General features: G+C 39.7%; 1 protein-coding gene across 1 annotated transcript; it reads left to right on the forward strand.

The window, feature by feature from the left end:
* Positions 1–5,862: 5,862 nt before the first annotated feature.
* On the forward strand, positions 5,863–7,674 carry LOC107832778 (allene oxide synthase 2, chloroplastic-like). Its single transcript, XM_016660658.2, has one exon. It carries the CDS (start codon positions 6,011–6,013, stop codon positions 7,586–7,588), a length of 1,578 nt encoding a protein of 525 aa, XP_016516144.1. The 5' UTR covers positions 5,863–6,010; the 3' UTR covers positions 7,589–7,674.
* Positions 7,675–11,977: the final 4,303 nt, after the last annotated feature.

Here is an 11,977-nt window from a genome sequence, read left to right on the forward strand (position 1 = left end):
TTAAACATTTTATGAGGGCCCCACAATCTATATATTTTATTAAGCGAGGCTCGTCTCATTTTATTTTTAAAAGGACAGTCCTAAAATACCTACATTTTCCATTGAAATTTGTCTCTACAAAATAAAAGAAAAAATATCTTAATTTATTTACATGCTTGAGTTGTTATAGATGAATTTTGAATATGATTCATAAAATCTAAAAATGATGCAAACATGATAGTGTGTTGTCACTGCAGGCCCAGGCCCAACGTGTATGACATAAAATTAAACCTGGGCCGTCTTATTCACATGTTATTACCTAGTTACATTATACTAGGCATGCTATCAGTTTGTCAAATTAAAAAAAAACTTAGCAATCTAATTTTAATCCTAGACCATTTACATGCTGAAATTAACCAATATTATTTAACTAAACAATATTTCTACCAAGTTCCTACTAGATGGCCTATTCGTTTGATTTTTACTTGACGGAGTTACTACACCATTTATTTATTTTTAGGCAATATATAGATAGTTCAATCGTTAAGCTATCGTCGGATGTTCCACTATATGTATTAAATAGCTACACGATTCTGATTTTTTGCAAACTAAATAAATTATACATACAAATAAAATTCAGAATATAATTAAAGTTAATTCAGAATTTCAACTCTTCATTTTTCGTATTCATGCTTCATATTCGGATTACAATAACCAGCGTGTCAGATGTGTACCTGATATTGGAAGCAAAAGAAAATGAAGATGAGAATCAGCAGCAGTAATAACAGTACAACACAACAACAACAACCCAGCAACAGTAACAACCCAGTAACAGACCGGTGGAGTAGTAATCCCAAAACAAATGCTTCCAACTTTTATGAAACAACAACAATTAATGCTGATTTCAAACAATGAAAGAAAGCAGAAGATTTTTTAGTTTTTTTTTATTTGAAAATTTGAATATTTTTCGGAATTTTTTTCTCTCTTAAATATTCAGCTCTTTTTTTTTCTCTGCCTTTGTGTTATTCTGTTCTGTCTCTTTTTATTCTTTTATTTCAGATTCGTTCTTTTTTTCTTGTTCTTCTGTGTGTCCATCTTTTGTATAAAGACCTCTCTATATATAACACATTCCCAAACTCAATTAAAATCAATTACTTTCTCCTACCAAACCCATTATCTTCCCACTCATCCCCATTACATTAAATAAATATATCAACCCCACCCCATTATATTTTGTCCCTCATGCCTAACATAAACAAATATCAGATTCCCCCACACTAAAATTTGTCTTGTCCCCCATTAAATTAAACAATTATATCAAAATCCACCCCATTATTTTTTGTCCCCCATGCTTAACATAAAAAATTACAAAATGTACAATTCCTAAACTACCCCTCCGACCTTACTGAAATTACCAAACTACCCTTGAACGTACTGCAAATTACCAAAGTACCCCCATCAGCTATAACAAATCAATTAATCACACTCAACCAAAAAATATACCAATATGACCAATTTCTACACAAATTCAAACAACAAATCACATGAACATGATTTCTTCAACATTTCAACAACAAATCACATGAACACAAATTAAACAACAAAGAACAACTAAAATTTGATTGAACAATATTTTTAGCAACAAACAAACCTATTTTCAGATTCAACAACAACAACAACAAACAAGTATATTCAGATTTCTAAATTCAATAATATTGAACTTAAAATCAACTCTAACAACATTACAACCAACAATTCCTATATTAAACTTAAACAAGATTATGAGACAAATTCAAGAAATAATCATAAATGATAAACAAGAAATCAAACTATACAAATTTCGGATTCAAGATCAACCAAACAAAGTATGAACATGAATGAGTCTATTTTAAAACAACAAACATGACGGATTAAATGACTCAAACAACATTAATAATTTCTGGAAAATACTTAACATGAAACAAATTGAAGAAATAATCAATTAAATTTCAATTTGAATCTAACAAACATTAAACTAACAAATTTTTACCTAAACAATAAAACAAACATAAAATAAACATGAAAAACAGATTAATTAATTTCCATTTGAAATCTAAAAATTTAATCAACAAAACATATGAACAAACTAGAAAATTATTTCAACGACGAACAAACCAAACAAGAATTGAATCATTTATCGATTTTGGATCCGAAAAATACCAAACAAAAATATGGACGATAAATGAGATTCAAAAACCAACTAACCGACGAAGATCTTGAATGAAACAAATCTGTCCGAAAAATGATTATCGTACCAAGACTACCAACGCCCTAACGGATCTTGCCTTCAACGATAAACTCCCCTTCCTCTTGAACTCAAAACAACACACGACAGACTCAAACGAAAACCAAACGAATCCTTGACGAAAACGAAGAAGATGACACACCATCAGAAGTAGAAACGAAGCCGCAACAGCTGGTCGACGCAGCTGGAAGGAGGAAGGGAAGCAGTAACGACATGGGCTGAAACATGAGCAGCTGTGCGTGCTCGTCCATGGCGGAGAAGCAGCAGCTCGGAGATTGAAGCGGACGACGCAGATGCAGCAAGAAGCAGCGACATCCATGGCGGTGGCTACTGGTTGTTTGGTCGATGAAGGCAACGATAGTCGTTTGGACATGAAGACGACGGGACTGGGGACGATGGATGCCGGTTCGCTGCTGGGCGGGGTTATGGGTGACGGACTATTTAGGCGGAACGAGGAAGAAGATGACCGGAGCTCAACAAATAACCATGGGAGCTTGACGTTGGAGAAAAAATAGAAAAGAACCGTTTGGACGTGAAGGAACAGAAGTGAAGAAGAAGAAGAAGACAACGAGGCAGCCATGGGTGTGTGGGGGGCAGCCATGGCTGCTTGAGGTTGGGGGTCGTTTGGGGAGAAGACGAGAGAGAGAGGAGGGGGGGGGGGGATGGGATTAGTTTTAGGTTTTAGGGTTTGATTTTTTTGTTGTTTTGGTAAAAAGAAATGGAAAATGAAAAATGAAGATGGGGAGTTGGGTTGGGTCGACCCGGTTTGAAATGGACCGGGTCGTGGGGAAGGTTGGGCCATTTTTTGGGCCTGTGACTTGAAATTGAAGAAGAGGCCCCAATTCCGACTTTCTTTATTTTTTTGCTCTCTTTTCTTCTTTTATTTTTTTCTAAAACTAAATTATAAAAATACTTAAACTATTATTAAGAACTAAATTAAGTTATAAAAGCACAAATTAACTCCCAATAACAATTAATGCACAATTAAGTAATAATTAAGCATAAAATTGTATATTTGAACATTAAATGCTAAAAATGCAAACGATGCTTATTTTTGTAATTTTTATTTTTTTTTAAAACAAACTTAATTACTAACAATTGTATAATTAAATTCTACATGCGAAATGCGACGTATTTTTGTATTTTTAATAATTTAACAAATAGACATGCACAGACAAACATGCAAATAGTTACACAACATATCACAAAATATCACAAAAATTGCACACCAAGAAAAATTATTTTATTTTTGAATTTTTTGGGAGTAATTCTCATATAGGGCAAAAATCACGTGCTTACAGACATAACATTTCATGAAACTCCCGAAAAAGTTCAGGTACCTGAAAATAAAGAAAGTGATGAGATCTCCACAAGTTATGTCGCTTCGGAACTGACACAAAATAATTGTCGACGATATATTTAATACAATATAGTGCACAATATTGTAAAAGATTGTGAGGATCGGACTAGCAGTCCAGACACTTGAAGATATCATACCATTTAGATACAAGTCATACATATATGACTTATTTGGCTAAATCTATATGAAGATCCTTGAATGATTGAAAATGCCCGAAGCATATAATTCAAAGTCTTGAGAAATGTACTCGATCAAATTATAAAGATCTTTGTACGGTTTAAATCAATCTGTGCGCGTGTGGTATAATCGCCTCAGTAAATATTTGCTGAAAGAAAGTTACATAAATTATGTTATTTGTCCATGTATTTTTATAAAGAAAATGTCATCAAAATTTGTTACACTTGCTATTTATGTTGGTGACATAAATCTTATTGGAACTCCGGAAGAGCTCCAAGAGGGTCTTAAAAATACTTTTACATGGACAAAGTGTACCCATTAAGTACACCAATGAATATTCAATCACTTGAAGTGAATAAGGATCTGTTCCAACCTTTAGAAGAGGATGATGAGCTCCTTGGTCCTGAAATACTCTATCTCGGTGTAGATGGTGCACTTATTTATCTTGCTAATGCTAACAAAAGTGGTGCAGATCGTATTGGTAATGCAGATGCAAGTTATTTATCCGATATCCATAAAGCTCGATTTCAAACCGGCAAGCAGGGAGTGCATATGATTGAGATCAATGATTCATTCGAGAAACATGTGGGTTGGAATGTGATAAAAGACCCACAATATTATACATAGCACTATTAAAGGGAGGATTTATAAAAGGAGATAGAACGAAGAACATTTCACCAGAATTATTCTACATACATGATCTTCAGGAAAATTGTGACATTGATGTGCATCAAATTAGTTCAAGTGACAATCCAGCAGATTGTCTTTACCAACATCAATTTTTGAGAATATGGTATACAAGATTGGAATGCGGAGACTCAAATATTTGAAATACGGTTTTCTTCAGGGGGAGTAAAATGCGCGCTGTACTCTTTTTCCTTCACTAGGATTTTTTCCCACGCGGTTTTTCCTAGTAAGGTTTTAATGAGGCACATTATCTTTTAATGAACATTCAAGGGGGAGTTTTATAAATATATTATATTATGGATGTTCATTTAGTACTCCGTTGTAAATAAGCTTCCTGAAGAAGCTTATCCATATGGGACTCCACCGTAAATATGTTTATCTATTTAAGTACTCTATTAGAAATAAGCTTCCTGAAGAAGCTTATCACTTCGATACCCGGTTATGGATAAACATTACTCCCGGTAGAAGATTATTCATACCGGGTATAATAAGTTTATCCTTTCTGTACCTAGTTATGGATAAATATTATTCCCGGTAGAAGATTATCCATACCGGGTATAATAAGCTTATCCTTTCAGTACCCAGTTATGGATAAACATTATCCCCGGTAGAAGATTATCCATATCGGATATAATAAGCTTATCCTTTCAGTACCCAGTTATGGATAAACATTACCCCCGGTAGAAGATTATCCATATCGGGTATAATAAGCTTATCCTTTCAGTACTCCGTTATGGATTAACATTGCTCTCAGTAGAAAATTATCCATATCTGGTATAGTAGCAACTTACACAACAACTTCCTTTCTTCTATAAATAGAAGAGATTTCAGTTCATAATGTACATCAGTTTGAATTCGAATAATATATCAGTTTCTCTATGTACTTGTCTTTACTTTATAGTCTTTATTTTATAACATATGTCTAATTTTGTATGACATACATTCATATTTATATATAGTTAGACCTTACTAAAATGATTGGAAAAATAAAATCCTACTCAGTAATTAATACTTCTCGGCTTATTATATTTTGCCATATGGTACACAAGTCTGGCTCACAATTTTCAACATTATATCTAGGAATATTCAACGCTGACACTAGTCTAACATTCAACTTCAACAACAATTTCTTTAGCACTAAGCACCAAAGTTTAAGAAAAATGATGTTTTTTAAAATTTGTGATCCATTAAAAAGTGATACACATTATTTATGTGATTATAAAAGCTTCTAATCAAAGGTAGAATTATAGGTTTAAGCTAAATTGTTATCAAAATAAAAAAAAATTATTTTTTTCAAAATGAACAAAATACAAAATAGGTTCACGTAAACCGAAAGAATATTATACACGTGAAGTTTTATACACACGCTCAAACACAAACAAAAACATCAAACTTTTTCCAGTCCCACCACTAGATTATAGAAGAAAATTTCATCAAAAATTATATTCACAGTCCCATCTCCCACTACTTAAAGTTCCTCTTTCTTTTTCATCAAAAAAATCATACTCCATTTTCTTACAACAATGGCAGTAGCAACAGCAACAGCAACATTATCTTCGTCTTCTGTTTTTCCTCTCCATTCTCTTCACCAACAGTTTCCATCAAAATACTTCACTGTTCGTCCCATTACAGTCTCTTTATCCGAAAAAATACCAGCAGTGACACAATCGTCTGAGCTCACAAAATTACCGATCCGTAAAATTCCCGGCGATTATGGTCTTCCTTTAATTGGTCCATGGAAAGATAGACAAGATTATTTTTACAATCAAGGTAAAGAAGAATTCTTCAGATCAAGAATTCAAAAATACAAATCTACTGTATTTAAAACCAATATGCCACCTGGAAATTTCATTTCTTCCAATCCAAACGTTGTCGTTTTGCTCGACGGCAAGAGTTTTCCGACCCTCTTCGACATTTCTAAAGTCGAGAAAAAGGATCTCTTCACCGGAACTTTCATGCCGTCGACTGAACTCACCGGCGGTTATCGTGTTCTTTCTTATCTCGATCCTTCTGAACCGAACCATGAAAAATTAAAAAAGCTCCTCTTTTTTCTTCTTACTTCTCGTCGTGATTACATAATACCCCAGTTTCACGAAAGCTATACGGAGCTGTTTAAAACCCTAGAAAAGGAAATGGAGAAAAATGGTAAAGCTGATTTAAACTCAGCTAATGATCAAGCCGCGTTTAATTTCTTGGCTAAATCATTGTACGGAGCGAACCCAGTTGAGACTAAGCTCGGAACTGATGGTCCCACATTGATCGGAAAATGGGTGTTGTTTCAGCTTCATCCTTTGCTCACTCTTGGTCTTCCGAAGGTTCTAGACGACTTTCTCCTCCATAATTTCCGGTTACCGCCAGCTCTAGTGAAGAAAGATTACCAGAGACTCTACGATTTCTTCTATGAGAGCTCCACTACTGTGCTAAACGAAGCTGAAAATTTTGGTATTTCGCGCGACGAAGCTTGTCATAACCTTCTCTTCGCTACGTGTTTCAATTCCTTTGGCGGGATGAAGATTTTCTTTCCTAATATGCTGAAATGGATAGCTAGAGCAGGAGTAGAGCTCCATATCCGGTTAGCGAACGAGATCCGATCCGCCGTAAAATCCGCCGGCGGGAAGATCACGATGTCGGCGATGGAGAAAATGCCTGTGATGAAATCGGTTGTATACGAGGCTTTACGAATTGATCCACCAGTTGCTTCGCAATACGGGAGAGCCAAACGTGACCTTATGATCGAATCACACGACGCCGTTTTTGAGGTGAAGAAAGGTGAATTGTTATTCGGGTACCAACCGTTTGCGACGAAGGATCCGAAGAGTTTTGACCGACCCGATGAGTTCGTACCCGATCGGTTCGTAGGTGAAGAAGGGGAAAAGCTATTGAAACATGTATTATGGTCTAACGGACCTGAAACGGAGAGTCCGACGGTGGAGAATAAACAATGTGCTGGAAAGGATTTTGTGGTGCTGGTTTCGAGATTGTTAGTAACGGAGTTTTTTCTCCGTTATGACACGTTGGATATCGACGTCGGCACGTCGCCGTTAGGAGCTAAGATTACTATAACTTCTTTGAAGATGATCGGAGTTGGAACGGAAATTTGATCTTTACCGTCACCGTCAGTGTTATTAATTATTAAGATAATCTGTACTTCGTTTTAATAAAAATATTTGAAGTTGAAACTAAAAAAGGTCTTTATATATGCTGTTATGTTTAGATGTGAAATTCATTTTAGATATAAAGTTTGTAAATATTAAATTTTTTAAGTGGATAACGGTATTTTACTTGAAATATGCCTTTAAACAAATATTTTAATGTAGTAATTTGATTTGAAGCTCAAATATGCCTTTAAGCTAGTACACCTGAAGAGATGAGTCCAAAAGTTGTTAGTGAAGCGTGAGTCGCGCCTACTAACAATGTCTTTGGGCAGGCCCCAATGTTTGACAATGTACGAGAAGAAGAGTCGAGTTGTATCTTGCATTTTGCGGGGCTGCTATGAAGGTTGCATAGTTTGAAAACTGATCTATGACAACCATGATGGATGCAAGATTACCGACTTGGGGCAATCCCGTGATGAATCTGAGGGAAACACTTTCCCATGGTCTCTGAGGGACATGTAATGGCTGCAAGGGTCCCTTTTGTGATGAGTGATCCGACTTGTCCTTGTGGCATGGCTGGCAAGTCTTCACACGCTGAGGAGTGTCACCAGTCTTTTGAGGGCGATGACATGATTGCTGATTGTTGCTGCGAAGGGTAGCCGGAACCAGGGGTTCATGTCTGTTGACTACCTTCTCCAACTGCATGGCTGAGATGTTTCCAGCGGCCATCTTTATGGGAAAACATGGTATGGTGCAGGGCTTGGCCCCGTTTTCTCCCATCATCAGGAGCATGTTGGCATATGGTACCGGTATGGTGTTGGTTTGCCTCATGAACTCCAAACCCACTATGATGTCGAAGTCATCTATGATTGCGATGCGCAGGTCGATGCTTCCTTTGTATGGGCCAAGTTTCACTGGGACATTTGTAGTTGTTCCACCCAATGTCTGGGGTGGTGAGTTGATAGCCTTGACGCGGCCTTTGCTCTTTTGCACAACAAGACCCAGGCGCTCTACTTGAGTTGAAGCCAAGTAGTTGTGGGTAGCGCCCGTGTTTATCAATGCGTGAAGGGGCTTGCTGTTCACTTTCAATTCGACGAACATTAGGGTCCTCGCTTGTTTAGGAGGCCTATCATCCATCTTTTCCTTCCCTTTCTTGGTGATTGGGACTGAGATTTTCTTAGGAGGACATGCACTGGTCCCCGCTAAGGCATGCAGGATAGAGACAACAATTGCATTGAAGGCGCCTACCTGGTCTTCTTCTGATGTGTCTGATTCATTTGACTCATCCTCGACAGTTTGATGAGCATTGACCTTTATGCTTGGGTATTCATTGTTCCAATGTGCCCCGCCGCAATGACGACATTCTGAGGGAGGCTTTCTCCCCTGATTGTTGTTGATGGATGCAACACTGTTGCTGCTGGAGGGAGGAGTCTTAGTCTTGGATGCACTCCGATCTCCCCCACTTTTGATTGGGGCACCATTGCTGGGATGGTTCCCGTTGAATCCCCCTCGGACAGACGGCTGGGGCCTGTTATGCTGAGTTCCCAAATGATAATCGCCAAGACATTCTGCAGATTGAATGGCCTTAAGCAGGGTGTCTACCTGTTGTCTCTGTAGTTCCATACGGGCATGAGGTTTCAAACCTTCTATGAATGCGAAGAGTTTTCTTTGTCCCCCATGTCGCGTATGTTTAGCGTGAGTGCGGAGAATTCGCACACGTACTCCCGCACTAATCTGGTATGGCGGAGCTCCCGTAGCTCTCTCCTTGCGTTGTACTCCACATTTTCGGGGAAGAACTGCAGGCGTAGTGCTGCCTTCAATTCATCCTATGTCTGGAGAGTATCTTCACCAGCCTTGATAGCTTCGTATTTGACCCGCCACCAAAGTTTGGCATCACCCTAAAGATACATGGCAGCAGTTGCTACCTTTTTGGATTCTTCCAAATGGCCCACGCCATCAAAGTATTGTTCGATGTCGAAGATGAAATTTTCCACTTCTTTAGCATCCTGGGATCCGTGGTATGGCTTTGGCTCCGGTATCTTAAGTTTTTGTGGAATGGGGGTGAGGTTTGCTGCACCCCTGATGTGGTTGTCACCTCCTCGAAGTAGGCTCTGTAGGGCAGCATTGACAACATTGAGCTTGCATGTCAAGTCGTCTATGGTTTTCTGCATGACAGTTAGTCTGTCTGCCTCTTGTTGCCGATGGGCTAAATCGTCGGCACGCTTCTTTTGGAGGTCCTCAAATTTGCCATGAATATTGGCAGTTTCAATGGCTGCCGTTTGTCGGTTATTCTCAGAGTCACGACTGATGTTTGCAATATCATTTTTCCCCTGCCGCATTCGGCGGTCCAGGTCGTCCAACCTTTGCACTAGGTTGTTGTTTTGATCAGGCACCGTATCCACGATGGGTCGTAATCGGTCAACCATCTCTTTTAGGGATGCCAGGCGCTCCCTATGATTCACCATGGTCAGAAATGGCGATGATGGCAAATGTGTTCCCTCGTCTGATGTCGAGCCTAGGCTCTGATACCAACTGTTATGCAACGCCTTCCTGATGTTCTTTGGAAGGGCAACGTAAGGCTAAGCAACCGATATCAGTGCGGTTGTTGTCCGCCAATGAGGTCCCCTCCGCACGCTAGACTAGATTGTCAGTGCCGTGCGGGAAAACCAATGTCACGAGCAATTGCGGAAGCTGAGAGAGAATTGAGTTTTGAATGATGATGATGATTTTATTGATGAATGAAATGGTGATTACAAAAGATGCGGTGTCGAGGGGGAGAGACACCAGTACAGAAAATTGATTGCTTGAAAATGTTTGATTGCTTGATCCCCCCTAATAATACTTAAAAAAAATAAACCAAAGTTACATGACTAGTCCTAATAAAGCTGTAGAAGCACACTCAATGAAAATGATGTAAACTAGCCTATAATTACAATGAAAAGAACATAGTTTATTACAATGTAGAACCAAGTCCGATGGCAGCAACTTTGTCTTGCGGGTCAGGGTCTACGCGCGCGTTACTGTGGGCGCGCGTGACACTTGTTGTGTTGGCCTGAGGCTGGGCGCTGGTGCTTGACATCAGGGTTTGTGCGCGAGGCGCTGCTGGAATGGGCCTGCAGCTGGGCGCTAGCGAGGCATCAGGATCTGCGCGCACGACATTGTCAGGGCGCGCGGCGCTGTTGTTATTGGCCAGCCACTGGGCACTGGCGAGAGGCATCGGTGGGGCGACAGAGGCGCATGCACGTTTGTCACTTGGCGTAGCCAAGACCACGGGGCCGACCATGGCGCTAGGCATTGTGAGGCTTGCTAGGCCGCCATGGGGCGCGACCAAGGAGTCATAATGACATTGTTACGCAACGCCTTCCTGATATTCTTTGGAAGGGCAACGTAAGGCTAAGCAACCGATGTCAGTGCGGTTTCTATCCGCCAATGAGGTCCCCTCCGCACGCTAGATTAGATTGTCAGTGCCGTGCGGGAAAACCAATGTCACGAGCAATTGCGGAAGCTGAGAGAGAATTGAGTTTTGAATGATGATGATGATTTTATTGATGAATGAAATGCTGATTACAAAAGATGCGGTGTCGAGGGGGAGAGACACAAGTACAGAAAATTGATTACTTGAAAATGTTTGATTGCTTGATCCCCCCTAATAATACTTAAAATAAATAAACTAAAGTTACATGACTAGTCCTAATAATGCTGTAGAAGCACACTGAATGAAAATGATGTAAACTAGCCTATAATTATAATGAAAAGGACTTAGTTTATTACAATATAGAACCAAGTCCGATGAAAGCAACTTTGTCTTGCGGGTTAGGGTTTGTGCACGTATTGCTGTGGGCATGCAGGACACTTGCTGTGTTGGCCTGAGCCTGGGCACTGGTGCTTAGCATCAGGGTCTGTGCGCGAGGCGCTGCTGGAATGGGCCTGCAGCTGGGCGCTGGCGAGGCATCAGGATCTGCGCGCACGACATTGTCAGGGCGCGCGGCGCTGTTGTCATTGGCCATCCACTGGGCACTGGCGAGAGGCATCGGTGGGGCGACAGAGGCGCATGCACGCTTGTCACTTGGCGCAGCCAAGTCCACGGGGCCGACCATAGCGCTAGGCATTGTGAGGCTTGCTAGGCTGCCATGGGGCGTGACCAAGGGGTCATAATGACATTGTTATGCAACACCTTCCTGATGTTCTTTGGAAGGTCAACGTAAGGCTAAGCAACCGATGTCAGTGCGGTTGCTGTCCGCCAATGAGGTCCCCTCCGCACGCTAGACTAGATTGTCAGTGCTGTGCGGAAAAACCAATGTCACGAGCAATTGCGGAAGCTGAGAGAGAATTGAGTTTTGAATGATGATGATGATTTTATTGATGAATGAAATGCTGATTACAAAAGATGCGATG

Source organism: Nicotiana tabacum, chromosome 18, assembly GCF_000715075.1.
Source record: "Nicotiana tabacum cultivar K326 chromosome 18, ASM71507v2, whole genome shotgun sequence".
Lineage (NCBI taxonomy): Eukaryota > Viridiplantae > Streptophyta > Magnoliopsida > Solanales > Solanaceae > Nicotiana > Nicotiana tabacum.

What these genes read in the sequence shown, in the direction of transcription:
- LOC107832778 (XM_016660658.2), top strand. Translation starts at nt 6,011, where the DNA reads ATGGCAGTAGCAACAGCAACAGCAACATTATCTTCGTCTTCTGTTTTT.